Below are 27,973 nucleotides of genomic sequence, written 5' to 3'. Positions count from 1 at the left end.
GGTGTGGAACCTGTGGCAGGGGGTGGAATGAGATGAGCTTTAAGATACCTTCCAACCCATCTCTGATGGCTGCAACAAGGTGTTTATTAAGAGCAATGTGTTTATTGAGAGCAATGTTTATTGAGAGCAATGTTTATTGAGAGCCCTTCCCTCTAGACAACGTCTAGACAACGTCCCTGTATCCCACAGGGATACAGGAGGCGTCTCCACTGTCAGCCCCAGCTGAGGACCCATCCAATCTGCTCCCTAAAATTTGCAGGGCGAGATTTCAGGTTAAAAAGCACAAAATGTGTCCCCCGTGGTTCCCGGCGGGGCCTGAGCGGTGCCGTCGGAGCGAGTGGAGGATGCTCTGCTTTTGCTCCCTTCTTGCAAACAATCCCCGCATTAACCCTGCCAGTGTCTGGGCACAGGGCTGGCATTGTTTGGGGACGTTGGAAGCACCGTGCCAGCCTTGGCTGGGGCAAGGAGCACGTGGATCCCTCAGCGCTGGCACGGGGAAACCCGCCGCCCGCCGCGGACGTGACTTGGAAGCAAAGGCTGGAGGGGCAGGAAGAACCATGAGGAGCAGCGGGGGAGGTTGCTCCTGGGGGAGGTGATGGGATTGATTCCTCTCCCTAAAGGAGCTGCAGGGTGGTTTGGAGACACCCAGGACAGCTTTGCTGCTTCATTGTGCGGCTGCAGGTTTGTTAGACTCCAAACTGCGACCCGCAGGCTGAGCTCCCTTTGTGGCCATAAATAACGTTTGTTTTTTAGGAAGGAAAAAGCATAAAGCACTTGCAGGACCTGCTGATGGGAGCAGGTCCTGCAGTGGGCACATGCATGTCCTGACAAGTCCCTTTCCTTGACTTCCCCAACAAAGTGGAGAGACTCGCTCCTAGCACCTCAGAGCTGGTTTTTAGTGCTCGAGTGATGTCCCAGTTCCATTAACACCACAGCTATCCACGCTGAAGGAGCATTTTTGAGGATACCTGTGGCATCAACCCCCTGCCGTGGTCCTCCTTGCAGCCTGGGGTCCTTAATTTCTCCCGTGCTCCTTGGGGTTGGAGTGATTTCCGTGGATTTCTGTAGTGATTTCTGTGGATTTCTGTTCCCGTGGGCTCGTAAAGGAAAGCGTGGGAGGATGGAAAGGGATGTGTGTGGATGTCTCACAGCAACATGGAAATGAAGCAGCACGTGAAATCCCTTTGCTGCCTGGGGGGGGCTGCAGGTCCAGGTGTGCCCAGGGTAAAGTCAGTTTTTCATGGATCAAAGAGCTGACCAGAAAACTTTTGACTCTTTCATCCTGTCCTTGGATTCACTTTATTTTTCCTATGTTGACAAAGTTGGCATTTTGGGTGGGTTGCGTGTTTTTGGAAGGAATCACTCGTCCCACAAACACCAGGTACTGTCTTTAATCCCAGTTTTTTGTAGCCAACCTGCTGCTTCTCTGTTAGGAACCCCTTGACCAGTTCCCCCCCACCCCAGGAGATATTTCTGGTTTTGACCCGGTGATTCCATGTCGGTTTGTCCCAGGGTTTATTTTTGTGCCAGGAGGCCGTCGTTCCAAGCTGGCATATCAACTGCTGGGGGCAGCTCTCATTACCCAGGGAACAAAACCAATTGCAACTCCTGGGGCTAAATATTCCTGGCTGTTCCTATGGGAGTGAGTGTTCCCACTCTGCCAGGAGAGAGGTTGCTCCAGATTCAGCAGTGAGAAGGTGGTACATCCCATATCCTCTTGACAAGATCATCAGAGAATCCCAGACTGGTTTGGGTTGGAAGGACCTTAAAGCCCATCCCATCCCACCCCCTGCCATGGGCAGGGACACCTTCCACTAGCCCAGGCTGCTCCAAGCCCCGTCCAACCTGGCCTTGGATACTTCCAGGGATGGGGCAGCCACAGCTTCTCTGGAAAACCTGTGCCAGTGCCTCCCCTGGGAAGGCTGAGGAGGCCCTGGCACAGGTTGCCCAGAGAAGCTGTGGCTGCCCCATCCCTGGAAGTGTCCAAGGCCAGGATGGAGCAACCTGGGCTAGTGGAAGGTGTCCCTGCCCATGGCAGGGGGTGGGATGGGATGGGATGGGATGGGCTTTAAGGTCCTTCCAAACCAAACCAGTCTGGGATTCTCTGATTCTTCCTCATCTGGGTGCTTTGATGTAAATTGAAGGGATGCTGATGCACATCTGTTTTGCAGCCCTGGTAGATGATGGGGAAAGCTGTACATAATAATAACAATAATAACAGTAATAATAATGTGAAAGCCTTTCCTTTTCCCAGTGCTCTGTGTCCTCTGAAGTTGCTCCCTCTGCCCCCTCTCCTGCCCCATGGGAGGGTTGCCCTGGGGACCATCCCATCATTTTCAAGAGGGAAATCAGTGCCATGAAGCAAAACCAGATGTTTTCTAGCTGACTCCAGAAACCTTTGACCCAGCAGAGCATCGTGGCTGTAGTGTGGAGTCGTGGGGGTGGGTTGCTCATCCCGTGCTCCAAAGGAGCTCCGGGCAAAGCTGTTGCTTCCCTCTCTCTGGGGATAAATCCAGCAGCTGCCTTCTCCTGTTGTGCCTGGATGAAGTGCTTTAGGTCATCTGTATAAAGTGCTTTAGGTTGTATTTAGGGGGAGGGGTTTGCCTGGTGTGTGGCCTTGTTTGAACAACGCTGCCTGTTTCCTTAGGAACAGGGAGAAAAGGCTCTTTGGAGCTGGACAATGGGGCGTCACCGGCTGGGTCAGTGGAGGAGAGCAAGGCAGGAGGCGTTTGATGGTCACTGCTGCTGGAATCAGTGATCTTAAAGGGCTTTTCCAACCTAAATTATCCTGTGAATTTGGAATGAGTCCATGGGTGGGTTCTTGACTGGAGCATCCATCAGTTCACTGGGCGCGGTGGGAGGTGCTCGCGTTGTCCATCCAGGAGACACCTCCACCAGGAGGAGGAAGGGAGCAAAAGGAGCAGGAATTTGGTCACACAGGGAGTTCAGTCTAAAGTCTCCCAAGCCTTTGGGAGTAAAACCAATGTTTGAGCTCGGGTTGCGTCACTGTGGGAGCTGTAAAGTCTGGAATTCTTGCGTTATTCCTGCTGCTGTGCCGTGGGCTTCGCTCCCATCCGTTCCCAGAGCGGCGCCGGGTCCCTCGGCACAAACGCCACCACAGCTATAATTAAACAAACTCCTCAGTTTTTTGTAGCTGCTCCAGCTTCCTGGAAAATGGCAGCGAGCTGGAGGCAGGGAAACAAAACAAGCCGTGGCCCGGCCAGAAAAAGCCTCCTCACCTCTGTGGCATTTCCTTGCTTTCTTTCCCCCCTCTGCAGCCTCCCTCCCGCTCCAGCCCCTCCTGCATCCTGGCTGCTGCATTGAAAACCTGCCATCAGATTAGCTCTCCCGGGGTGGGGTTGCTCTGGGAAGCGTTTCCCAGCCGGCAGCCTGCCTGGAAAGCCAGCCTTGGGAATTGCTTGCTCCTTGCTCTCTCCCAAGTCCCTCCGCGCTTAAATCCCCCCTTGCTCAGAAAAACCAGCGTTAGTGGGGCTTTTGGGGTGTGTGGCTGAGCCTTGGGGTCAGACTGAGCTGTTGGAGGCCCTAAGGAATAATTCCCAGTGCACGTGGCCTGGGAGCAACTGGTCCTTGCAATGGATAAGGTTTTGGAGGTAGGAAAAAAAAAAGAGGAGATGCGTGAGTGCATCTTGGAAAAGGAGGAGGACATTTGTGGGTTCATCCCACAAAAGGAGGAGATGCCTGGGTGTATCCTGCAAAAAAAGGAGGAGGAGATGAGAGTGCATCCCAGAAAAAGAAAGACATGGGGAGTGCATCCTGCAAAAGGAGGAGATAGGGAGTGCATCCTGCAAAAAGGAGGAGGAGTTGGGGGGGTGCATCCCAGAAAAAAGAGGAGGTGCACGAGTGCATGCAGCAAAAAAAAGGATGGATGGGTGCATCCCTCAAAAGGAGGAAATGTGTGAGTACATCCCATCAAAAAGGAGGAGGAGATGGGGGGTGCATCCCAGAAAAGGAGGAGGAGATGGGGGGTGCATCCCAGAAAAGGAGGAGGAGATGGGGGGTGCATCCCAAAGTTTTTTTTGGCCGCTCCATACCTATGGATACTGCTGGCTGCAGCTTTATTGGAGCAGCCTCCCCACAAGTGGAACCTCTGTGGGGATTCATCCCGTGTTTGACTGGGCAGAGAAGGACAAGTAGGGGTTTTTTTTGGAAAGGGGAAGAAGACAGAGTCTCCAGTGACAGGGTGGGTTATTTTTGGGGTGGTTTGTTCCTTTTTCTTTGATACCAGCTTCCTGGGATGCACCTCCTTTCCAACAGCCAACGTCTTTGTTGGGGAGCGAGGCCACAAAACAAGCCTTTTTCTGGGTCTTTGGAAGTGTTTTCCATAGTTATCTCTGGACACAAAGTGTTTACTGTCCCTGGGAGAGGGCAATTACCTCGTCAGCAGAACAGAGCCAGCACTGGCCTTGACCAGCTTATCATCCCAAGGGTGCCGGGCAGCGCCGCCGGACTTCCAGAGCTCATCACTTCTGCCTGGGAAGGATGCTCTGGGATTGGGCCATCAGCCTGGTAGGTCTCCTCCCACGCATCCATCCACTGCCTGGGTCTTCTCCACACACATTCGGTCCTGTAAAACAGACGAAGTTCTGGGGTTTGGGGATTTTTTGATTGCGACTTGCTCTGAGTCAGCAAACGCTGCTGAGAAATTGGGAAGTGCTTCCAAGTCATTTTTCCCGGCTCTCCTACTGCTCTGTGGCCCCTGCTCCCCGGAGAGAGCTGGAGCAGCGCTCCTGAAAGTTAATCACTGCTGAAAAATGCTTTAATTAACTCAATTAGCCAGACGGCCCATCTGGGTCTGGCAGCGCCTGACGGGAGCCGTGGAACAAGGTCGCAGCTCCGCCCCAGGGACCAGGGCTGGGCAGGACACATCACTCAGCCCAGGCCCCAGGGGATGGTCTGGCCTCCAGAGTATCCCTGCTCTTGGACCTGCAAAGGGAGGTGTTTTACAAGGGCATGGAGTGGTAGGACGAGGGGGAATGACTTCCCACTGGCAGAGGGAAGGGTTAGGCTGGATACTGGGGAGAAATCCTTCCCTGGGAGGGTGGGGAGGCCCTGGCACAGGTTACCCAGAGAAGTTGTGGCTGCCCCATCCCTGGAAGTGTACAAGGCTAGGTTGGATGGGGCTTGGAGCAGCCTGGGCTAGTGGAAGGTGTCCTGCCCATGGCACGGGGGTGGAAAGAGCTCTTTAGGTCTTTAAGGTCCTTCCAAACCATTCCATGATTGCGTCCCTTGCCCCGCCATGGGACATCCCTGAGGTGCCAGAGCAGCTGGTGCCTCTCCAGCTCCTGCTCTGCCTATTCACAGGAGCTGTAAAACATCCCCCAAATCCAGGATGCAGGACATGACCAGGCATGGAAAGAGTGAGCAAAAAAAAAGCCCTGCAGTCAGTCTGAGCAGAGGAATGCAGGGCCCTGGAGCAGGGATTTGGGAAGGGTGAGTGTTTAACCCTCTCTCTGCGCTGGGGACCGTTCCATCCCGGCTTGATCTCCGTGTGTCGACCTCTTTTAAACCCTGGCCTTGCAGACATCCCGAGGGAAGCTGGTTTTCCTGCTGCCTGGCTGTGATGGGAATCCCCAAGTGGAGATGCATCCTTTAGGTAATGGGGAGGGATCCATGCCCTGGAGGGTTTGGGAAACTGGGGCCCGGAGCATCTGTGTTGCTCCATCAGAGGCTTGAATCGTGGTCTCTGCAGTTGTGGTGCTCATGTCTTCAAAAATAGGCTTTAAAACCACTTCAGAAATGCTTTTGTGGTGGTGGGAAAATAAATCCCTGTGTCCAGGTCACCCTGCAGTCAGGCAGGACAAGTGGAATGGGAATCTTGGCTCTTTAGCCTCTTTAAGGGATGTGACCGGAGAGCGGTGATGCTGGTGCTGCATCCAGCGGTTCCCTGGCTGGGAGGGGAAAGGGAGGTGTTTTTCCCTTAGGAAAGGGCAGGTCCTTTTAGTCCCTTAAAAATTAGTTCCTGGTTTCAGGCTGCTTTAAGGCAATTGAGCTTGTGGAAGGGGGTGGAGAGTAATTCCCTGTGGGAAGGCTGGCAGGGAAGGTGATGCTGGGCACTTCCTTTGGGCTGAGCATCCATTGCCAGGGCAATCCTGCCAGGGAGGTCTCAGCTCATCCTCAGGTCCCAAGCAGTGCAGAATTCCAAGCATTATCCTGATTTCCTTCTCCTTCAGTGGATGGGATATGTGGGAATCATTGGGATGCAGCGGTCTGAGCCTGTCCGTGAGAAATGACACATTCCATATGCTGCAAACACTTCTGCCTCCCTTTTGCCTTTCACTGGAAAATCCTCATCCCTCTTCCTGCACAAAAAAACGTGAGTAATGCCAGAGAAATTTGGGATGAGGCCCAGCAAGCCATCGGAAATCCGGCTGAGCACCGCTCCGACTTCGGAACTAAAAGCTCCCAAGTGAATAATGTGGCAGGAGAAACAGCAGATTTTAAGGGACTGTATTTTCTGGGGGGAGCTCTGCTTTATCTCTCTTTAAATCTCCAGCCTGCAAAACTTGGGAATGGCTTTTTTATCACCTCCCTCTATTTGTTTTACGCCTCAGCAATGACACATTTCCAGTTGTCCTGTTAAAAACGAAGCTGGTGGTATTTAAAAATAATAATGATGCCAGCTGTCTTGTGATGCACATCATGTGTTTTGGCTGAGAGACTTTAATGTTGTTTCCTGGGATCAGGCATGGAAAAAAAAAAGCTGAATTCTCTGTAAAAGTGGATTGTTTGGAGGCTCAAATTCCAGTGGATGTTGCCCTTAGGAATAACGGGGGGTGGTGGCTGTCCCTCTTTTAGGTTTCTTTTCTCCTTCTGGGCTCTGCCAAAAAAAGTTGCCATTTCTTTCCTACTGATGGAGTAATTAAGTTGTTCTCCTAAATATAAACCCGTCCTAGTGCGTCAGCTGTGCCTGGGACTTCACTGCTTTTATGTGGCACTTCAAGCAAGTTTTAATTAAAAAAAAAAAGAAGAAAGGTCCATCTGCATTGGTTTGATATTTAGGGTTTCTTTCCTCATCAAGAGCGTGTCTAATTCCAGCCTGACCCTGCAAAGTCCTGCAGGCTCCATGTGGGAATCAGCTGGTTGTGCTGGAGAGCATCCCTCAGCTCCTGCAAAGCTCTTCCTGCCTCCTGCTTAGAATCATGGAATGCTTTGGGTTGAAAAGGACCCTAAACTCCATCTCATTCCACCCTGTGCCATGGCAGGGACACCTTCCTCTATCCCAGGTTGCTCCAAGCCCTGTCCAACCTGGCCTTGGACACTTCCAGGGATGGGGCAGCCACAGCTTCTCTGGGAATTCCATTCCGGGGCCTCCCCACCCTCCCAGCTAAGAATTCCTTCCCAATATCCCATCTAACCCTGCCCTCTGTCACCGGGAAGCCATTCCCCCTTGTCCCACCACTCCATGCCCTTGTAAAACATCTCCCATTCCCTGGAGATCCAGATCTTCCTCCAGCTGCTTCTCCTTGCAGAGCTGTCCCATCACTGGCACCAACATCTGCTGCACTTCTGGATGTGACCGGCACGGAGATCTGGAAGAGCTTGATCCTACAGGGGAAAAAAACCTGGCATGTTGATGTTGCCATTAAAGATGCTGAGGAAAGGAGGTGTTGTCTAGGCAGGTGGGTGAAGGTGCCATGGATGGTGCCCTGGAATGTTGGTTGGACCTGGAATTGTCTCCTCTGGCCAAGAGCCTGCTGCTGGTAGGTCCATGTTTTGGGTATTGAGCGACCTGGTCCCGTGGAAGGTGTCCCTGCCCATGGAAGGGGGTTGGAATGAGATGGGCTTTAAGGTCCCTTCCAACCCAGGCCATTCTGTGATTCCATGAAATCCCAGCAGGAATGACTGGAGCACGTGGCTCTCAGGAGGCTCTCAGGTTCCTCTGCTTGTTGTGTCTTGGGCAAGAGAAACCAGAGCAGGTCTGTCTCCTTCCAGCCTTGCCTGACTTTTTGGGGACAGCAGAGAGGGAAGAACTTGCCCTTTGGAAATATTCCCTCTGTGGTGTCCTGTGGCTGCCTGGTTTTTAGGGGATGCTCTTGTGCACACGTGGAAGGGCATTTTTGTGCTTACAATGCAGAAAGGTCTAGAAATGACTCCCCTCAACCTGTAAAGCTCTGCCTTAAGCAGGGAAACAATCTACCATGACTTTAAGATGACTTTCAGGTCTTGTTTTAATTTTCCCTGGTGACTAAGGCTGCAAAAAATGTGTCTGAGGTTCAACCCCACTTCATCCAGCAACGAGAGCAATTTACAGCAAAGCTGAGATTCTGCCAGATTTACATGAATTACTATTTCTGTGCCCAAGCATCTTGCTAAAAAAGGGGCTTTTTCCCCCCCCAAAATGCTGAGCTTTTTGCTAAAGGTTATGTCCTGGCCCCGAGAAGCAGCTTGTCTTTGCCATGGCCTGTGTGGAGGCTGCAGGGGCAGGCTCAGACTCCCCTTTCACACCACGTTAATCCACGGCCCTCGCTGTGTTTTTAAGCTGGCGTAAAGCTACAGTTCAAAGTGCAGTGGCTTTGTTTGCAGATAAACCCTTTCAATAAACATTTGGGGCTTAAAATGATGAAATTGGTTTCTTATCAGCCACCTGAGCCTGTGATGGGATGGAGCAGGTTTTAACCTGGCCAGACCAAAACGACAGACCCCTGAGGTGCCGAAACAACAACCCTGAAGTACCGGCAGACGGGGGGGTGGGGGTGGTGTTTTGGGTTCTTGTCCTTCGTGGCCTTGTTGGTGCTGTGGAAAATGCTTGGAGCCACTGCTTGGATGCTCCCTGGCCTTCCTCAGCCCCGGGTTGGATTCCCCTGGAGTTAATTTGCAGGTTGCACGAAGCCTCCGTGCAGTTTGATGGGCTTTAATTTCAGAAGTAATTAATTAACCAAACAGGCGTGGCGTTTGCTCTTGTGTTGTCTAAACAGGGGCCTGTTTTGGGTTCTCTCAGACACCCTCCTGGCTGGCAGAGGTAGGTCTCTGCACCTGGAAAGCTCATTCCCACCTGTGGAAAAGCTCTAATCTAAATTAAGGTGAGGACTTGTGCTGCCAAAACCACCTGAAATGAGCCATGTGGTCTTTTTGTGTCAGTGCGATGAGTCTGATGTTCAAAGCATGCTCTGACTTGAAGCAGGAACACTTTCTGGGATGGGTCTGCAACTGGCTGGATTTGCAGGTGAGATCAAGTCCAAAGACAGCAAGTCCCAATCCAGCCTCTGGACTGGACCAGATGCCTGTTTGAGTTGGTTTAGATTAGCTGTTAAGAAGAAATCCTTCCCTGGGAGGGTGGGGAGGCTCTGGCACAGGTTGCCCAGAGAAGCTGTGGCTGCCCCATCCCTGGAAATGTCCAAGGCCAGGTTGGACGGGGCTTGGAGCAACCTGGGCTAGTGGAAGGTGTCCCTGCCTATGGATGGACTGGATGAGCTTTGAGGGTCCCTTCCAACCCAAACCATTCCATGATTCTGTGATCTGCCCTCACAACCCCTTCTTGCTGCATGCATCCCAAATGGCATCATCACCTGGCATTGCTTTGCTCTCCAGGTATCTGCTCCCTCTTTCCAGCATGGTTTGTGGACCGGGGATTGTGTCCAACCTGGAGCATCCCGTGGGATGACCACCCCCCAGTCCAGTTTAACCCCCCATCTTGTTTTCCTGTCACACCATCAACTCCAGCAAAGGGTTAAGCTGCTTAAACCCAGGTGTCTGGGGGGCATCTGGTTTGGAAATGTTTACCAAGAAGGAGCTTAAAACCTCTGCTGTGCTGAGGAAATTCATTGCAATGTGCTGATTGGATTGGTTTCTGCCTCATTTAGGCTTGGGGTGGGTTTTGGCTCCTCTCAGCATTGTTGGTGTCATGTAATGCAGCAGCAGATCAGTGCTGGACTGATCAGGAAGGTGTGTAAGAACATTAAACCCAGGCTCAGCTTTTGCGCCAGCTCATCTCTTGAGTGAGCTTGGATAATCCAGAGAGGTTTCTTTCCTTAGCAGTGGAATCTGTGCTAGCTGCTCCATGTTCATGGACTTGCTCAGGCAACAAGTTGGGAACAAAACTCCTAAGTTTTTTCCCTAAAGTGGTCCTCCTGACTGAGGATAGTTGGAGGTAGATAAGTCTTGGTGGAATACCTGAGCTCCCTCCTGCCCCAGTCCTGCTGTGCTCCGTGGTGGTTTCTTGGGGCTGACTGTGTGGGACACGGGTGACCAAATCCAGGGAGTGCTTGGAGATCTTGCAGGGAAAGCCCTCTCTTCCCCTCCCACCCCTAAGGCTGGCCTATATTTGAGTCTCCCTGGTGATGGATGTCCAGCAGGACTTGTGCTCCAAAGTCCTTGCTATAAAAGGAAACTTTCCCGTCCTTCCTGCTCTGCTCACAGGGGTGACATTCCCACCAGGAAGGCCATGATGGACACCAGGGCCATAATGACTTTTTTTCCCCTCCCTTCTCCCTCTCCTCCATCAAACCTGCCATGCATGGCTTGAACTCGCCTGGCAGCAGGAGCCAGGCTCAGGAGCTGAACCAAGTTTAAGCTGGAGGGCAGGATTTTTCCCTAGGGCTTGGCTGGGAGTGGAGGGGACAGCCTGGAATGGGCCAGGCTCCGCTGTGATGCCTGAGCAGGGACGGTGGGAATGAGGTCCAGTGGTGGGAATGGGGTCCAAAGCAAAGCCCTGAGAGCACTGCAGGAGGGCTGGGAGGTCCTGGTGTTCCCACAAATCCCTTCTTGTTTGCTGGAAAAGGGACTAAAGAGGCGTGTGCCGGGACGTGCGTGAGTTCACACCGCCGTGTTCCCTCTGGTACAAAGAGCTCGTGTTTGGTGTTGTCTTAAGGGGTGGTTTATCTTCCCATGGCTTGGGTGGGTTTTTCTTTCGAAGATGAAAGCGTTGGCTTTGCAAACACAAGCCCTGGAGCAGGAGGAGGAGATAAGGGAAAGGCGACGAGGTCGGGAATCACTGGGATGTGAGGCATTGCTGGCAGAAGGCTTGGGACAGGCTTCTAGGGGGAAAAAACCAAGAGCAACCAGCCCCTCCCCACCCATCTCTGGCAACAAAGCTTCTGGAGCAGAGCCAGGATCACAAGGAGATGAGCTGCAAGGTCCTGGTGTGTTCCTGGCCACCACAGGTGGCACGAGGCCACCAGCAGCTTCAGAAGCCATCCCAGTCTTGTAGGAGGCTGCAGAGGACCTGGCTGGGTCCCTGGGGGCATTCCCAGTTTGGAGGATGTTGTGTTTGTCACTGTGCTGGAAGATCTGTTGGTGTCAGTGTGGGGAAAGGAGGCAGACCCGAGCTGGTGGGATCATTTCCTGCGTGTTGAGCAATGCCAGCCCCATGGCCAGGGCTGGGCTGGGTCACGGGCAGGAGGGAGCTCTCGAGGGTGAAGAATCTGCAGAGCAAACCCAACTTCCTGAATTATGCTGGTTGCTAAAATGCAGAAATTTTGGCCCCTTTTGGCCCTTTTTTCTGAGGTTCTCTTGAAGGCCTTTGCACGTTGCGGTGTGTTGGTGTTCCCAGGCACAACTCCCTGAGCAGCTCCTTCAGGGCTGGGGTGTCCCCTGGGCTTGGAGGAGTCTTTTCTGCATCTGTTTCCACGATGCTTGAGTTACTGGGGGTTTTGTGAGAGATAAAAGCAATGAGTTCAGTGAATTCCTTGTGTGGGATGAACGTGCTCTGTGTGGGTCATGCTGTGGCTCCATCACATGGGTTTTTAGCTCCCAAGAATTTAAATTTGCTCATATCCAAGAGAAACGGCCTGTTTTGAAAAGAAACCTCCAAAAACACTTCTGTGTTTGTGGGAGGGCCACAGGAACTTGTCTTTGGAGAAAGAAAAAGCAAATTTAAAAGCCATGAGCAACAAGTGACTGGAGTTGATCTTGGCCCTGGAGTGGGAAGAGGATAAGGAGTGATTGATTGGAAGCTCTTTCTTCACTTCCCACCTTTCAGTTTGTGGCCAAGGGTGGAGTAGGACATTTCTCCTGAGCTGGTCCCGCAGGCTTCGGGCTTGAGGGGCTTTTGGATGCATTTCCCAGGGAGAACAGGGGTGCAGGACAATGGTCATGGCAGAGCTCACCAGTCCTGTGTTGTGGTGGCTCCTGTTCCTGGTGCTTCCCGTGGATTCGTGTGTGCCATGGTGGGATGCACCCCGCAACTCCAGGGAGAGCTGGGAAGTGTGGGATGGGCAGGGATGTGCATCAATGCTTTGCTGGTGGAAGGTCCCTGTGCTGCCCTGGCCTGGCTCCATCTGCAGCCCTGCCCGTGCTTGGTACCACCCAGCCCTGTCAGCCCTCCCCGGCCTTATCAGCCCAAATTCTTGGCACTCAGGAGTTTTCCATCACTGAGGCTTCCAGAGGGATCCTCTCCGACCTTTGGTCAGTGCTTCTTGGAGAGGACCAGCAGCAGAACCGGGGTTTGCACTTTTGGGTGTTCCCGTTGTTTTATGACATTTCTTTGCTCGAGGACGTGGGGTTTTAATGCTTCCATTAAGGGTATTTTTCCCGGGATTCCTTTTCCCTGCCAGCCCTGCTCAGCATGGCCATGTTATGACCTTGATTTATAGCCCCTTGTCCAGGGAGAGGTGGGTCTGTGCCATAATCCCATCAGGACCAGCTCGGTGTGACGGATGGAGCAGGGAACGTTGCTGGGGCTCTCCCTGTGCCAGGGGGTCTCCCTGAGGTCTGTGGGGCCAGGAAGGGAAAGCATGTGGTTGTTTTTCTGGGATAAGTCATACTAGACAGTTTGCAGAAGTTCTTTTTAACCTTTTCCATGCCAGTTCACACCGGGAAATGCTGCTGCTGGGAAACTGAATTCCATGTATTCCAGTGCTGCAGAAAAAACACCTTTTGGATTCGTTATTTAAGAGGCTTTAGTGAGTTTTCTTTTAATAGATGCTTCACCATCACCAGCCCCACACCTGCCCAAACCTGCTGGTGCTCCGTGCCTGGTGGAATCACAGGGAATGGCTGGAGCTGTGCCAGGGCAGGGTCAGGTTTGATCTCAGGGAAAGGTTCTTCCCCCAGAGGGTAGTTGGGCGCTGAACAGGCTCCCCAGGGTTTGGCCACGGCCCCAAGGCTGCCAGAGCTCCAGGAGCGTTTGGACAACACCCTCAGGGACAGGGTGGGATTGTTGAGGATGGTCCTGTGCAGGGTCAGGAGCTGGACTGGATGAAGCCTTTCCCAGAGAAGCACAGCCAGATCTGTCTCATCCCAGAAACCTCACTTACAGTTAAATCCCAAAGCAGCACCATCCATCCCAGGAAACTGGTGAGGATTCCTGGGGTGCCAGCCAGCCCCCATGGGAATGTGCCCCTCAGGGCTTCCCTAAACTTTCCCCAAGCCTCAGCAAAGCCTGGTTAGGATGTTGGACAGTCATGTCCCCACAGTGGAGCCTGCTCCTGGCAGCTGCTGCCTGCTGGGTTTGTTGGGATGGGGGGAGCACACAGCAGGCCCTCCTGGCTGGAAGGCTTGGATTTTACCCTGGAGCATTCCCTCTCCCCCTGTGGGAGGGAAAAGTGGTGTAAGAAGCAGGTTTTTGGTGCTGCCTGAGGAGATGCTGCCGCTGTCCTTGCTCTGATTGCTCCCTGATTTCCTTCCCGCCGCCGTTCCCTTCGGATGCTGTTTATGGCTTTGGGTAAACACGTGGGGCTGGGTTTTTCCTAGGCTATATTTAATCCCAGGCTAAATTTAAAGTGTTTTCAGGGGAGTTTGCAGCCCATTGTCTCAGTGATTTCTAAACAAATCTTGCCTCCTCCAGCCTCGTTTCCCCTCACCCTGCTCCCCACTTACCCCCTTCAATTCTCTGGATTTGAAAGTCTCCTGGATTTCTGTCCTACCTCTGCATTCAGAAGCATTTTGGGGCCATCCCCAGCTCCAGAACAGGGCTCCCATCCCAAGTCCAGCCATGGGGGGCCCCATCCCTTTAGGCACCCTCATCCCTTTATGTGTGTGAGCATCACTTCATCCAGGACAAACAGACACATCCAGGATGCTGCTCTTGGGAGAGGAAATGCCTTTCCATCATCCCTCATTTTTATGTAGATTCCTGTTGCCTTTTGAGGCTTCAGGATTGGCTGTAGAGGGGGGTTTTCCAGCTGTTTCTCCACATCTGTCAGAGATCTTCAGCATGAAGTTATATAAATAGAGAGAGAGGGAACATCCCTGAAAGTGCCAGACTTGGGGATATGATGGTGAGAGTTGTCAGTACTGTAGCTGCAATGATTAATATAAAATTCAATATAAAAATTTATTCATTGTATAATATAAGTAAAAATTAATGTAAATATAAAATTAATAGAAAATAATCAATATAGCATTAATTCTGCTGGACAGCACGGAAACATATCCTGGGTGGATGGTGAACTGTGCCAGCCAAAGAGAGCATCTTCCCTCCCTTCCTTGCTTCCCGCTGGTTATTCCTTTGTCTTACCTGGCCCAGCTCTGCTAAGCTCAGTCTTGACTCAAAGCCTGGTTTCTCTGGATTTATTGCCTGCCAAACCCTCTCCCCTTGCCTTGCTCCCAGCAGGCCCCCAAACAAGGCTCTCCTCAAAGGGCAAATGTTTGCACACCAGTTCTCCCTTCCCTTTTCTGGCTGGAGCCTGGTGCATCCCTTCCAGCTCCCACATTCCCGGCATACCAGCCCTGGGGATGGCTTGGGAAGCATTTCAAACCAGAAAGTATCTCCTGCTCAGGCTCTCCCCTGCAGATTTCCTCTTGCTGCATTCCAGAAAAGGGCACTGAATCCTTCGGGGGCTCCCTATTCCCACCTAAAGAATTTGGGGTTGGGGGTTGTTTTCTGCTTGGTCTAATTTTCAAGGGAGGAAAGGCAAAAAGTGCATGGGAAGGGGAGAAAGGAAAAATAGTGTTAGGAGAGGGTGAAAATCCCCTCATAAAGCAGGGATTTGGATATAACTTTAGTTCTAACTCTGTTTTTAAGAGCTGTTGGTGCTTTGCAACCAGGCTGGAGTTTGAGGGAGCGGGATGGAGGGATGTTGGGTGCCAGAATTACCGGGATGATGCCGGATCCCTGGAGTAGCAACACGCAGCTCAGGCTGTGCTCCGGCCTTGCCTTCAGCTGGCAGAGAGGCTCCAGCATTCCCTGATTGTCCTGATCCACCTGGCCCCTCTCCAAGTTCCAGAGGACAGGGATGATGTCAGGGAAGGTCTTACCCGCGCTTGCATCAGCCACAACGTTGGTGGTCGGAATGTCGGCGTGTCCTGTGGGAAATGGGGGAATTTTCCTCTCTGCTCTTCCGCAGGGATTCTGGAAGTGTTTTTGCTAGGGAAAAAGGAGGAAAAAACTCTGTGTTTTTATTTTTCCTCAAGTGAAGCGGGGCGGTTAGTGCAAAAAGGGGTGTTTCTCTGCCTGGTCCCTGGCTGGGGAGGGAGGGATGCAGGGAGCAAGCGGGAAGAGCCAATCCCCATCCCAGGAAATCCCAGTGCTGCAGTGGGAGAGAGTGGTGACCCATTTAAACAGGCAAAAATCCCAGTCCTGTGGGTCCTCCACTGCTCTGGGTTCCCACAGCACCCAGTGCCTGGTGGCTTTATAATTATGTATTACAGCAATGTGCAAGTGCCCTGGAAGGTCTTGGGAAACAGGGAGAAGGACCAATTTATGATTCTGGAAGCAACATATCCCTAAAAAGCTCTTCCTATGGGGTTGTTGTTTCCAGCAGCAGCATCCTGCAAGACCAGGCTGTCCTTGCTACACAAAGCCCTTGGTGGTTTTTAGACAGTGCTGTGGAGCATCCAGGTTATGTTCTGTGATGTTTTAAGGAGAACACGGGGATGTGTTCCTGGGTCCCTGGGTCATTGTCACTGCGATGGCACCCGGAGCCTTTCTAACGTGCTGGGGTTTGTCTCTCTCCCCCAGGCTGGTTCCCTGAGGTGACAGGGGGGTCCCTGGAGAGGCCATGGCCACCTAGAGCCTGGTGGGGCCGGAGATGGCGGCGCAGAGGATCCGGGCGGCCAACTCGGGGGGTCTCCCGCGGTGCAAGTCCGAGGGGACCCTCATCGACCTCGGCGAGGCCTTCACCGAAACCAGCCTGGGTGACGTCAAAGGTGGGTGGGGAGGGGCCCCCTCCTCGTTCCCCCTCACCCCGGTGTCCAGGAGGGGTTGGTGACACCAGCAAGGCCTCGGTGTTCCCTTTCCCCGGAGCTCAGGGGGGTTGGTGACACCACCAAGGCGGTTACGGGCCTTGTTGTTCCCCTTCCCCGGAGCTGGTTGCTTGAATACTCCGGTTTTTCCCCTCTTTGACTGCTTTTTCCCCTGTTGTATTTGCCTTACCCAGCATAAAAGGTGGCGAGGGGGGAATTGCTGTTCCCCTGGCACGAGCCCAGCCCAAGGAATAACTCCAGGTGGAAGTTCTCGCACACTGAGGGCCTTTAAAAATAAACACGCACGTGGAGGGGCCGAACATCAAACGCTCAGCTGCAAATTGGATTGTTTTTAGATCAAAAATAGGAATTACTCATATTCTCCGAGGGCTTTGCTGCTTTCAGCACATCCCTGTTAACCCCCCCCAGCTGCAAGGACATGGGAACACAGCCACGTGGCTGATCCGAAGGAATGGGGACACCAAAAATGCCTTGTCCTGCAGGTGACTGAGTTAACAGTGGCTTCCAACCTACCAGGCTGGCAAAATAATTCCAATATAGACTTTATATCTAGCGTTACACTGGATAAATGCCCTCATGACTTTGCCTGCCTCCTGGTGGAGATACTGAGGAGTTGGTCAGGATGTGTCCATGCTCTGCTCCTCTTAATTTTTCACCTCTAGCCTGTATTTGAAGACTTTTCTTTGCTCAGCTGTATCTTCCCTTGCCTTGTTACCTCCATGTCCCAGAAGTGCTGCCAGCCAGGGGCAGGATGCAGGGAAGTGCAGTCTGAGCCCCCATTCCTTCATCTCCAGGATTTTAGGGGCTTTCTGTGCTTTTTAAATCCCCTTTTCCCTCCAGAGAGCTCTCAAGGTGTTGAAGGTGCTGTCCCAGTTCTCTTGCAGCTCTGTGTTGGGGAAAATCCAGCTCTCCTTGTTTTCTGTCTAACACACATTTAACCACTGTTGTAACACCATCTGCAGCTTGTTTGAGTGTTTTGTACAGAAACGGGTCCTAAAAGTGAGAGCAAAGCCAAGAAATAGGGTGACACTGTAGGCTCGCCCCAGCCTGGACGGAATTGGGATCCCCTGGGAAAACAACTTCCTGCTGGGATGCTGGAGATGCTGCCAGGACCACGACAGCATTGTGGGAGGGTTCAAACTGTGGGACCTTCTTTAGAATCATGGAATGGTTTGTGTTGGAAGGGACCTTACAGCTCATCCCATCCCACCCCCTGCCACGGGCAGGGACACCTTCCACTAGCCCAGGTTGCTCCAAGCCCCGTCCAACCTGGCCTTGCACACTTCGAGGGATCTAGGGGCAGCCACAGCTTCTCCGGGAATTCCATCCCAGCCCCTCCCCACCCTTGTGGTGAAGAATTCCTGATACCTAATCTAAAGCTACCAATGGAGTTGATTTTTGTTGAGGAGCTTTGAAATACAGCTGCTGTTCAAAAGAAGTGAGATGCTGGGTTTTTTGGCTGGTGTGACATGAAAAACTAGGAATATGATGTGCCCTTAGTTGGTTTTTACACTGAAACATGTTTCACATGTGCAGGAGAGGGGTTACAGCAAAGCAAGAGGGCTTTTAGGCTGTCCTGAAAGTTCTCTTGGGTTTACATGAACCCTTTGGGAAGGGAGATGTGAATGTACCAGAAATAGCAGAGTTTTCTGGAAAAATTTTACACGGAAAAAACACTTTCAGGCTTGGGAGATTGCCCAGGGAATTAGTGGAGCTGGAAGCGTTCAAAACCCACACAGATATGGCACTCGGGCACATAGTTTAGTGGTGGAACGGGCAGTGCTGGGTTCAGAGTTGGACTCAGTCTTGAAGCTTTTCCAGCCTTAGTGATTCTGTGATTCTAAAACCACCGTAACCACTTAAAGGTGGTGACCTGAGAGAAATGGTAGCAAGTCAGCGGTGACTCCCCTGTGCATTCCTCACAGTGCTGTTCTCTCCTTGCCTTGGCAGTGCCTTCTCCCAGTGCCTTGCTGGTTGACAATCCCACGTCCTTCGGGAACGCGAAGGAAGTCGTAGCAATCAAGGATTACTGTCCGACCAATTTCACCACGTTGAAGTTCTCCAAGGGGGACCACCTTTATGTCCTGGACACGTCGGGGGGCGAGTGGTGGTACGCCCACAACACCACGGAGATGGGCTACATCCCCTCCTCCTACGTGCAGCCCGTGAACTACCGCCACTCCTCCCTGACGGACAGCGGCATGATCGACAACCTGCTGGAGAGCCCTGACGAGGGGGCCAAGGAGTTGGACCTGCTTGGGGAGTGGACTGATGCGAAGAGAAACTCTGTGAAAATCCACAATAACAACCCCTTCCTGAACGGAGTCCAGACAAACCCGTTCCTGAACGGGAATGTGCACGCGGTGCCCGGCTCAGACAGAGAGTCCGACTCCAGCGTCACCGTTGACTTGCTGCTCTTCGACACGGGGGCTCCTGCATCGACTGTCTCCAGTTCTGCTGCCAACAGCAGCCTGGGGAACATTTTTGATGAGTTTCCATCCACAAACAGGCTGGATCTGGACCAGCCTGTGAGAAGAGACAACCCCTTCTTCAGAAGTAAACGCTCCTACAGCTTGTCTGAACTGTCTGTTCTCCAGGCCAAGTCAGACGCTCCGGCATCGTCGGGTTTCTTCAGTGGTTTGAAGTCTCCCACCCCTGAGCAGTTCCAGAGCCGAGAGGACTTTAGGACAGCGTGGCTGAACCACAGGAAGCTGGCTCGGTCTTGCCACGACTTGGATTTGCTCGGTCAGAATCCTGGCTGGGGTCAGACGCAGCCGGTGGAGACCAACATCGTGTGCAAGCTGGACAGCTCTGGTGGGGCTGTTCAGCTGCCAGACACCAACATCAGCATCCACGTGCCCGAGGGCCACGTGTGCCCCGGGGAGACGCAGCAGATCTCCATGAAGGCCATGCTGGATCCGCCGCTGGAGCTCAACAGCGACAAGTGCAGCACCATCAGCCCCGTCCTGCAGATCAAACTCAGCAACATGGAGGTGAAAACCTTCATCATCCTGGAGATGAAGGTGTCGGCGGAGGTCAAGAATGACATCACGAGCAAGAGTTTGGTGGGACTGCAGTGCCTGCGGAGCGACATGAAGGAGGGGCCGTACACACCCCTGCAGCTGAGCTATTCCTATGGGGACACGATCCAGGTGCAGCTGGAGAACCTGGAGCCTTGCATGTACATCGCAGCCGTGGCCCAAGGGCAGAACATCCTGTACCCTTCCACCGTCTGGGATTACATCAGCAAGAAGATCACGGTGGGCGTCTATGGCCCCAAACACATCCACCCTTCCTTCAAAACCGTGGTGGCCATGTTTGGGCACGAGTGTGCCCCCAAGACCCTCCTGGTGAACGAGGTCACCAGGCAATCCCACAGCCCGGCCCCCGTCGCCCTCCAGCTCTGGGGGAAGCACCAGTTTGCCCTGTCCCGGCCTCAGGACCTCAAGCTCTGCATGTTCTCCAACATGACCAACTACGAGGTGAAGGCCAGCGAACAAGCCAAGGTCGTCCGGGGCTTCCAGATGAAGCTGGGCAAGGTGAGCCGCCTCATCTTCCCCATCGCGTCCCACGACCCCAACGAGCTCTCGGACTTCACGCTGAGGATACAGGTCAAGGATGACCAGGATGCCATTTTGACCCAATTCTGCGTCCAGACGCCACAGCCGCCTCCGAAAAGTGCCATCAAGCCGATGGGGCAGAGGCGGTTCCTCAAGAAGAATGAGGTTGGGAAGATCATCCTGTCACCGCTGGCTGCCACCGCCAAGTATCCGGTTTTTCAGGACCGGCCGGTGCTGAGCCTCAAGTACGGCAAGCTGCTAAAGACGGTGGTGAGGCAGAGCAAGAACCACTATTTGCTGGAGTACAAGAAAGGAGATGTCATAGCCCTCCTCAGTGAGGAGAAGATCAGGTTGAAAGGCCAGCTGTGGACCAAGGAGTGGTACATTGGCTACTACCAGGGCAAAATTGGCCTCGTGCACACCAAAAACGTGCTGGTGGTTGGGAAGGTCAAGCCCAGCTACTTCTCTGGGCCAGATCTCACCACCAGCCTGTTGCTGGAGCAGATCCTGAGGCCCTGCAAGTTCCTGACCTACATCTACGCCTCGGTGAGGACTCTGCTGATGGAGAACCTCAGCAGCTGGAGGTCCTTCGCCGACGCCCTGGGCTACTCCAACTTGCCACTCACGTTCTTCTGCCGGGCTGAGTTGGACAGTGAGCCCGAGAGGGTGGCCTCCGTCCTGGAGAAGCTGAAGGAAGACTGCAACAGCACGGAGAACAAGGAGAGGAAATCTTTCCAGAAGGAGCTGATGACGGTGAGTCCAAGGCGTGGTGGGGGGTGTTCATTCCCTGCTGTGCAGGGGGATTCGGGTGAGCGGGAGGGGAAAGAGTCTTGATTCAGACTGAATTAAGATAGAGACCAATCTCTTGAAGGGACCTTGAAGACCAGGCTCTAAGGTCTTCTGCAGTCTGCTTGGCACAGCTGGGTGGAAGTTCAGCCCGTTGGTGGGCTCTTGCCTTGGGAGGATCATGGAAATAATGAGGGACATGCTGAGTGAAATACTGTCAGTACTTGGAATTCCAGAATCCCAGAGTGGCTTGGGTTGAAAGGGACCTTAAAGCTCATCCAGTCCCACCCCCTGCTGTGGGCAGGGACACCTCCCACCAGACCAGGTTGCTCTAAGCCCTGTCCAGCCTGGCCTTGAACACTTCCAGGGATGAGGGTTTTCATGGGAGAGGCGTCAGGGTTGGAGGATGCCCCACTCACCATCCCCACAGCCTGTGCCTTTTGGGAACCCCCAAATCACCCTGGTTTTTTTGGGAGAGGTGTCTCCAAGGATGCTCTGCTCGCTGTCCCCACAGCCTGCACCTTTAGGGCCCCCCATCTCACCCTGGTTGTCATAGAGTGGTTTGAGTCAGGAGGGACCTTAAAGCTCATCCAGTGCCACCCTCTGCCATGGGCAGGGACACCTTCCACTATCCCGGGTTGCTCCAAGCCCTGCCAAGTGGCAGCTTAGCCAAGGGCACCTCTGAGCCGGAATGTTTTATATCCAGCTGTGGATGGCGTTTGCAGTTGGAAATGCACGACTTGCTTCTTGCCCTGAAAGGAATTTGGGAAAGTGCTGCCTGCAAGTATTTCCAGGATGCCATTAGGGAGCCTCTTAGGAAATGTCATCTTCGGGATTGTCTCTAGCATTTCATGGGAAGTGAGCCAAAGAAAACAGAGGGAGAAATGTCCGGTGGAGATTTGCGGCTCTCTCCTCTTCCAGGCTCTCCCATGGAAACAGGATAACGGAGTTATGGAGAACCGCGGGCTTTAAAATGTCACGTGGATTAAGGAACAGTTGCCTGGCAAAATGAAATGATGAGTGGGACAGGAGCTGAATGAAGGAGTCCACTTTCCAAACTCCCTTTAGTAAGAAGGGGGATATTTGAGGATTGAGCAGGAGGGATAAGGTGTTAACCCGTTGTTACTTACGGAAGTACCATCGGGAGAGTTCCCTGTGCCTGTAGTGCTCTGTGGCCCTGTGGGGGCATCTCTGATCTTTGACCTCCAGCTTTGAGGACATGTCACCAACTCTGCTTCTGTTGCAGGGTTGTTCTGGCCATCACATGGTTATATCTCTTTCTGGGCCCATCCAGGATTGGAAAACTCCCACCGTGGGAGCCTTGGTGTCCCTGGTCCCTCCAAGGAAGGGTTTGCTCCTTTAATCCTTAACCTCGGTGAATGGTGGGATGGAATCTGGGCTGCTCTTGCCGGATGCTTCCAAGAGCTTTGTGCCGTTTACTTTACCCCTTTGCAAACCCAGAGGTGTTTCTTTTATCTCCTCCCATTGTTTTCAGGGATCCCAGACAATGTGTAGGTCCTGGAGAATCCATGCCAGACCTTGGTGGGGAGACAAGGGGCAAGATAAGGCTCTTTGCATACTCAGGGAGCTGCTGACTCAGGGGGAGGAAAACATCCTGCTCCCATAGGGGTGCCTGGAGTGCAGAGTCCCAGGGCAGGTTTTATTCCCCTTGTTTGAGGCTAATCCTGTTCTCTGGGAGGCTGAGCCTGTCAATAAAGGATGAGCTCCCTTCTTCATAGAACATGATGCTGCTTCCAAACCCTTTGCTGCCTTCAAATCCTCCTTGGCTTAGGGAGAAATTAGATTGAGCCTGTTGGAAGAAGCAAATAATGATGTTTATTTGAAGCAGTAATGTATTTTATTGTGTTTAAATCTGATTTTATCTGCAACAAATGGACTCTTGCTCTCTGGCAAGAACTGGTTGCATTAAGCTCCAAACTGGCCATGTCATCTTCAAGTTGGTTGTCTCCCCTCAAAAGGACTGAGAGGAGAAGACCCAAGCAGGTTTTCCTGAGTTCAGGACACAAAACTCCAGTGGCAGAGCTACTGCACCAGCAGCCAAGCATGGAAAAGCCTGGTCAGGATGACTAGTTAATAAGTAATCTGCCTTTAATGACTGTTTTTCTAATGGAGCAGTAGCAGCAGAGTGTGAAGGTAACTTGGGGCAACGTTGCTCAGATGGGAATCACCACAGCAGAAAGGGAAACCTCACCCTCCCTCCTCCCTGCAGGAAGAGCACGGATGGTTTGGCTAAAAACCAGCACCTGGGCACGGATTCAGGAAGATTTTGTTGCCACTGGTACCTGGCCATGGCTACGGTGGGGTTAGACCTGTCCTGGGACACAGGAGTTCCCCTCTCCAGCTTTTCAGTACAGGGTTTCTATGGAGACTCTCAGTTATCATCCTTCCCAACAGGCTGTTGGGAAAAACACAGGTCTTCTGGGAATGCACCCAGGCACATCAACACAGAGCTGTGGAAACTGTGAGCTTGTTCTTCTCCAGGCTGCTTGTGCAGGTTGTGCAGGAGAAGAGGTTGGGATTCTTCTCCCTCCTCTGGTTTTGTTTGCTCTGACTGCAGGTGTCTTGTGCTGCCTTTCATCTGCCAGAAGTCCCTGGTGTGTGCAGACCCCAAAGAGCTGCTGGGGGGCTCCACAAATCCCTAAAGTCCTGCAGATCAGGGTGTTGGGGCCTTGGACCTTGTGCTGCCACACCCAGGGTGGCTGGTGTTGGGTCCCTCTTGCTCCTCCATCCTGAAGCAATCGTGGAATCCCAGAATGGGTTGGGTTGGGAGGGATCTTAAAGCTCATCCGGTGCCACCCCCTGCCATGGGCTGGAACACCTGCCACTAGCCCAGGTTGCTCCAACCTGGCCTTGGACGCTTCCAGGGGTGGGGCAGCTTCTGTGGGTAACCTGTGCCAGGGCCTCCCCACCCTCCCAGGGAACAATTCCTTCCCACAATATTTAAACCCAGAAAAGCCGCCCGTGGTTGCACTGATGGGACCTTCTCCAAGCCACTTGGGAATGTGGCTGATGGCACTTGGTGTCATGTCAGAAGGGATGCCTTCAGCACACCGAGACCCAGCTGGGCATCACATCCAAGGGAATTGCCCCATGGAGCCAGTGCATGACTGCATTAGGTAAAAAAAATGAGTATTTAAGACTGAGAGTGTGTAGTGAGGTGTGATTTTAAGTGTGTGACGTGATTTTGGAGGTGCTGACAGCCAAAAATGGGAGCAAAAGAGGTGTTTAATCCCTGAACAAGGGTTATTTTGGGGAGCAGAGCCGACTTGTTTGGGTCAAGACCTCCCCTGTATCCTGGGGACATGGGGCCTTTCCCTGCGTTTGTGGAGGTCCCAGGTGGGAGCTGTTTTCCTGCAGCTGCTGCTTTCCTTCGTTAGGAAATGGGATTGTGCATTTCAAAGCTGGGCTGTGAATTCAGCCTCCCCTGGATGCCTTTGAAGTTGAGGTGCTCCTGCTTTGAACTGGCGTTGGAATATCAAACACCCTCTTTGCTGCCGGGCTGGCGGAGCCAGATCCTTCAAGGAGAATAAATATCTGGGAAGGCTCTGGCAAGGCACAGCCCAGGTCACACCTGGGCATGGGGTGGATGGGCCCAGCTACCCCTGGAGGCTTGTCCAGGGTGAGGGAGGAGGATGGAAAAGACTGCAGTGTAATCCCAAAAGGAAGATGGAAAAACTTGCAGTGTAATCCTCCTGCTGGAGGATTAAGTCTGTTGAGCTCATCCCAGCGTGCTGCTGTTCCCACTAATATTCCCCCTCTGGCTCCGACCTTGGTGTCCTCCTTGCACCCATTCCCACCTGGCTTTTGTGGTGTCCCCATCCCATGGAATCTGGGTGTTGAGCTGCCAGGACAAAGCTCGGGAAGGGGGTGGTGGGGCTTTGGCCATCGGGAGGTTTCACAGTCGTAATCCATCTCTTCCAAAGTTGTTCCTTTGAGAAATTAGTCACAGTTCTTGATTATGTGCTGTCCTTGCTGCTGTTTTGTTTGCTTGGAGAAGGTCCCATCAGTGCAACCACAGGCAGCTCTTTTGGCTTTAGATACTGGGAAGGAATTCCTGGCTATGAGGGTGGGGAGGCCCTGGCACAGGTTGCCCAGAGAAGCTGTGGCTGCCCCTGGATTCCTGGAAGTGTCCAAGGCCAGGTTGGACGGGGCTTGGAGGAACCTGGGCTGGTGGAAGGTGTCCCTGCCCATGTTTTTGTTGGTTTTGTTTCTGGAGCAGCAGAAGGAGCAGGAGAATCCATGTCCTCCAGCTCTATCCTTCTTAACCCGCTCCAGGCGGCCTCTCCTGCTGCCTCTGACCTGCTTGGCCTTGGGCAAGACCTGAGAGCAGCTCATTGAACCTGCTTCCCGAAATACCAGCTGCTGCTGGAGTTGGCATGGCATCAAGCCACCTCCAAAGGCAGGCTTGAGGATGCTAAACCTGCCCCTTCCTTGGGACCATTGGGATCCTGCCCCTGGTGGATCCGTGGGCGGCGTGGTAAGGTAGGAGAGGAGCTGGGCTATGGCACAGGTGTGGGATCTAAATGCTTCTTAATGTCTTTTGAAAAGCAAAATGAATGTTCTTTTCAAAGGATTTTCCTGGCTTGTTTAACCAGGGGGTTTATTGCTTCCCTTGCTCCTGCAGGAAACCAGTGTCAGCACTTTGGAGGAGCAGCTGTGCTGAGAATCCAGCTCAGCTTTGAGCTGGGGACAGAGAAGGGGAAAATCAAGGGTGCATTTGCTTTGCAAATTGCTGGAGTGGTTTCAGATGTTCCCATCTTCCCCCAGCTGACCCTGTGAAACTGCCTGGGGGAGGATTTAACCCTTCCTTGCCCCAGAGCCCAACCAGGTTGGGTTTGCCAGACCCCTGGGTTGGGAGAGGATGTCAAGACCCGCTGTGGTGGAAGGCAGGTGGATTCTGGCCCTGTGGCAAACCCCCACATCCATGGTTTCTGGAATAGCCGTCCCTGTGCTGCTGGGAAGGTGTGGGTGATGTTCCCAGTGCTGTTCCTTGATTCCTTGGGTGCTCAGCATCCCTTGGGGGGCTGTTCCCTGCATCCCTCAGCTGGTGCTTTGCCTTTACTGGAGTGAGGGACCTCTTGGCATTCCCCCATCCTGGAGCCACCAGCCTGAGTCCAGTGGTGCCACAGCTCCGGATCTGGATGTGTGGATGAGGGTACCCAGCAAACTGTCCCCCCAGGGATAGTCTGGGGTCTGTTTGCTTGATTCCCATGGTTTTATAATATAAAACAGACATAGACGTGGCTTCCTGTAGGAGTCACTTGAGGTTCAAGGTGGGATTTGCCCAAGGTCTGGGGTTGCCACTGGGGCTGTGTTGGTCCAGGGGCTGTGGCAGAGACTGAGGGAGCCCTGGGGAGTGAGATGATGATCCTGGCAGTCAGATCCCATCCTCTGGCACTGCTAATTGCCATTAAACCCTTCCTTTCCAGGGCTACACAGTGGCTTTCCTCTACTGCCCTTCATCCCACTCTGAGTGGATTTTAATGTGATTTGATGCCTTAAGACAGGAGCTGACCCTACTCCATCCTTTTCTTTTCCTGGCTAAGTTATTCCTACCTGGAAAGCCAGGACTGCTGCAGTTCCTCTTCCCCACTTCAAAACCATTTGCAGGAGGAGGAGGAGGAAGCGGAGAAGAGGAAGAACATCCCAAGCTGAGCGATGGTCCCTCAGTGTCTGGGTCTTCACCTGGGTCTCACCCCACAAGGCTGATGTCCAGTTCCCATCCCAAAATGTTCTGGTTGCCCCTTACCCACTGGTCTGAAGGATGGAGCTGGATTAATCCCTGCTGGATTAATTATCTTGATTAAAAGCATCTGTTCTCCTCAGCTCCTGGGATGCTTTAAACGTCTTATGGTGGTGCCTGAACACCTCGGGGGGGGGGGTTGCCTGGAAAACGAGGCTGGGGATGTTGTCAAAGAGGGGTTGGGTACTTTGTCCACTTAATGGGATTACTCTGCTGCCCAGCCTGGTGGCCTAATTGCACCAGCTGTCACTGGAAGGGGGGTGGGAGGATTTTTGGGATGGGTTTGGAGGGACTTCCCTGCACAGTCCCCGGCCTTGACCCTCTTGCGGTTCCCCCGCAGGCCCTGCTGAAGATGGACTGCCAGGGGCTGGTGGTGAGGCTCATCCAGGACTTTGTGCTGCTGACCACGGCCGTGGAGGTGGCCCAGCGCTGGCGGGAGCTGGCCGAGAAGCTGGCCAAGGTCTCCAGGCAGCAGCTGGACGCCTACGAGGCCCCGCACCGGGACAGGACGGGCACGGTGGACACCGAGGTGGGTCCGAGTCTGCAGGGGTCCCCTTGGGTGGCAGATCTGAGAATCGTGGCAGCTGGAGAAGGTCTTTGAGATCATCAGCTCCAATTTGTGACCCACCACTTCCCAGTCCACCAGGTTCATACTCCCAGTTGAAAGGGACCCACGAGGAGCTTCAAGTCCAGCTCTTCTTTGAAGGGCCCCATCCAGGGATTGACCCCACAACCTTGGCATTGAGCTAATCTCAGGTTTAATTCCCAGCTGCACAAGACACTTAGGCCCAGTTCCGCACAAGCACGAGCTCCTCAGCACCCTGGTGCCTCCAGCTCTAGGGCAGATCCTCCACAGGACCACGTCAGATACAGCAGAAAGGACCTTTTTTCTGAAATGAGACCACAGTGCCCCATTGGACTCGCTGATCTTAAAGGTCTTTTCCAGCGCAAACAATTCCATGTTTCTCTGGAGATACCTCCAGAGCACCTTTGGGGGATCCAAGGGATTTGGGTGTGCTGGGGGGGGTGTTTTTTCAGGGATGTGCTTGTCCTGGGATGGTGGGGCGTGATGAGGGGTGGCTTTGCTTGCTGACCACCCATCCTGCTCTGCTTCCCCATCCCTCCAGGCCATGTGGAAGCCAGCCTACGACTTCCTGCTCACCTGGAGCAGCCAGATGGGGGACAGCTACCGGGATGTCATCCAGGAGCTGCACACGGGGCTGGACAAGATGAAGAACCCCATCACCAAGCGTTGGAAGCATCTCACGGGCACCCTGATCCTCGTCAACTCCTTGGACATGCTGAGGGCAGCCGCCTTCAGCCCCCAGGACCACGAGGATTTTGCCATTTAGCCCCTGGTTCTCCACATCTCCTTCCCTAGGATTTTTTTCCCCTCTTTTTTTTTAAGCAAAAGAAGAAGTGGAGGTTGCTCTGCCCGGGTTTTAAGAGGCCAAAGTTTGCAAGTTCTCTACCAGGACTGGAAATCAGCAGGAGAGACATCCCCCCTTCATCTGGCAGGGGATGGCTTGTCATCCACTGAAACGATGTCTTACTAAAAGAAACCTGTGGGGGGGTGACAGGGTGGGGAGGGAGCACAACAGAGATGGGGTTTTTTAGGCATTTCCAAATAAAAGTCTAATTTTTGTAATGAGCAGTAAAAGTTGGAACCACTTTGGGGGGGGGGGGTTGGGGAAGCTGTGACTGTTTTTTAGGTTGGAGAATCCACTTTTAAACTGTTTTTTGAGATGAGTCCTGTAAA

The 27,973-nt window shown here is 53.1% G+C and overlaps 1 protein-coding gene and 1 long non-coding RNA gene across 2 annotated transcripts in view; one reads left to right on the top strand and one right to left on the bottom strand.

The window, feature by feature from the left end:
- The window catches only part of SH3BP4 (SH3 domain binding protein 4), a 31,920-nt gene extending 4,083 nt beyond the window's left edge, over nucleotides 1–27,837 (top strand). Inside the window, exons 2-5 of the mRNA XM_027734946.2 lie at nucleotides 15,860–16,047; nucleotides 18,055–20,417; nucleotides 26,555–26,743; nucleotides 27,342–27,837. Coding sequence (XP_027590747.1) covers nucleotides 15,930–16,047; nucleotides 18,055–20,417; nucleotides 26,555–26,743; nucleotides 27,342–27,566 — 2,895 coding nt within the window. The 5' untranslated portion in view covers nucleotides 15,860–15,929 and the 3' untranslated portion in view covers nucleotides 27,567–27,837. The remainder of the gene's footprint in view (nucleotides 1–15,859; nucleotides 16,048–18,054; nucleotides 20,418–26,554; nucleotides 26,744–27,341) is intronic.
- On the bottom strand, nucleotides 2,244–16,142 carry LOC120323814. The gene is made up of 4 exons (XR_005564686.1): nucleotides 16,085–16,142; nucleotides 15,157–15,265; nucleotides 4,395–4,585; nucleotides 2,244–3,121 (listed from the first exon to the last, which is right to left on the bottom strand). It is a non-coding gene; the product is annotated as an uncharacterized LOC120323814 (long non-coding RNA).
- Nucleotides 27,838–27,973: the final 136 nt, after the last annotated feature.

Source organism: Pipra filicauda, unplaced genomic scaffold, assembly GCF_003945595.2.
Source record: "Pipra filicauda isolate LSUMZ 115617 unplaced genomic scaffold, ASM394559v2 scaffold348_size1222971_pilon, whole genome shotgun sequence".
In the NCBI taxonomy this organism is placed as follows: Eukaryota; Metazoa; Chordata; class Aves; order Passeriformes; family Pipridae; genus Pipra; species Pipra filicauda.
The sequence above is the reverse complement of the archived record's forward strand: the minus strand, read 5'-3'. Positions and strand labels throughout refer to the sequence as shown.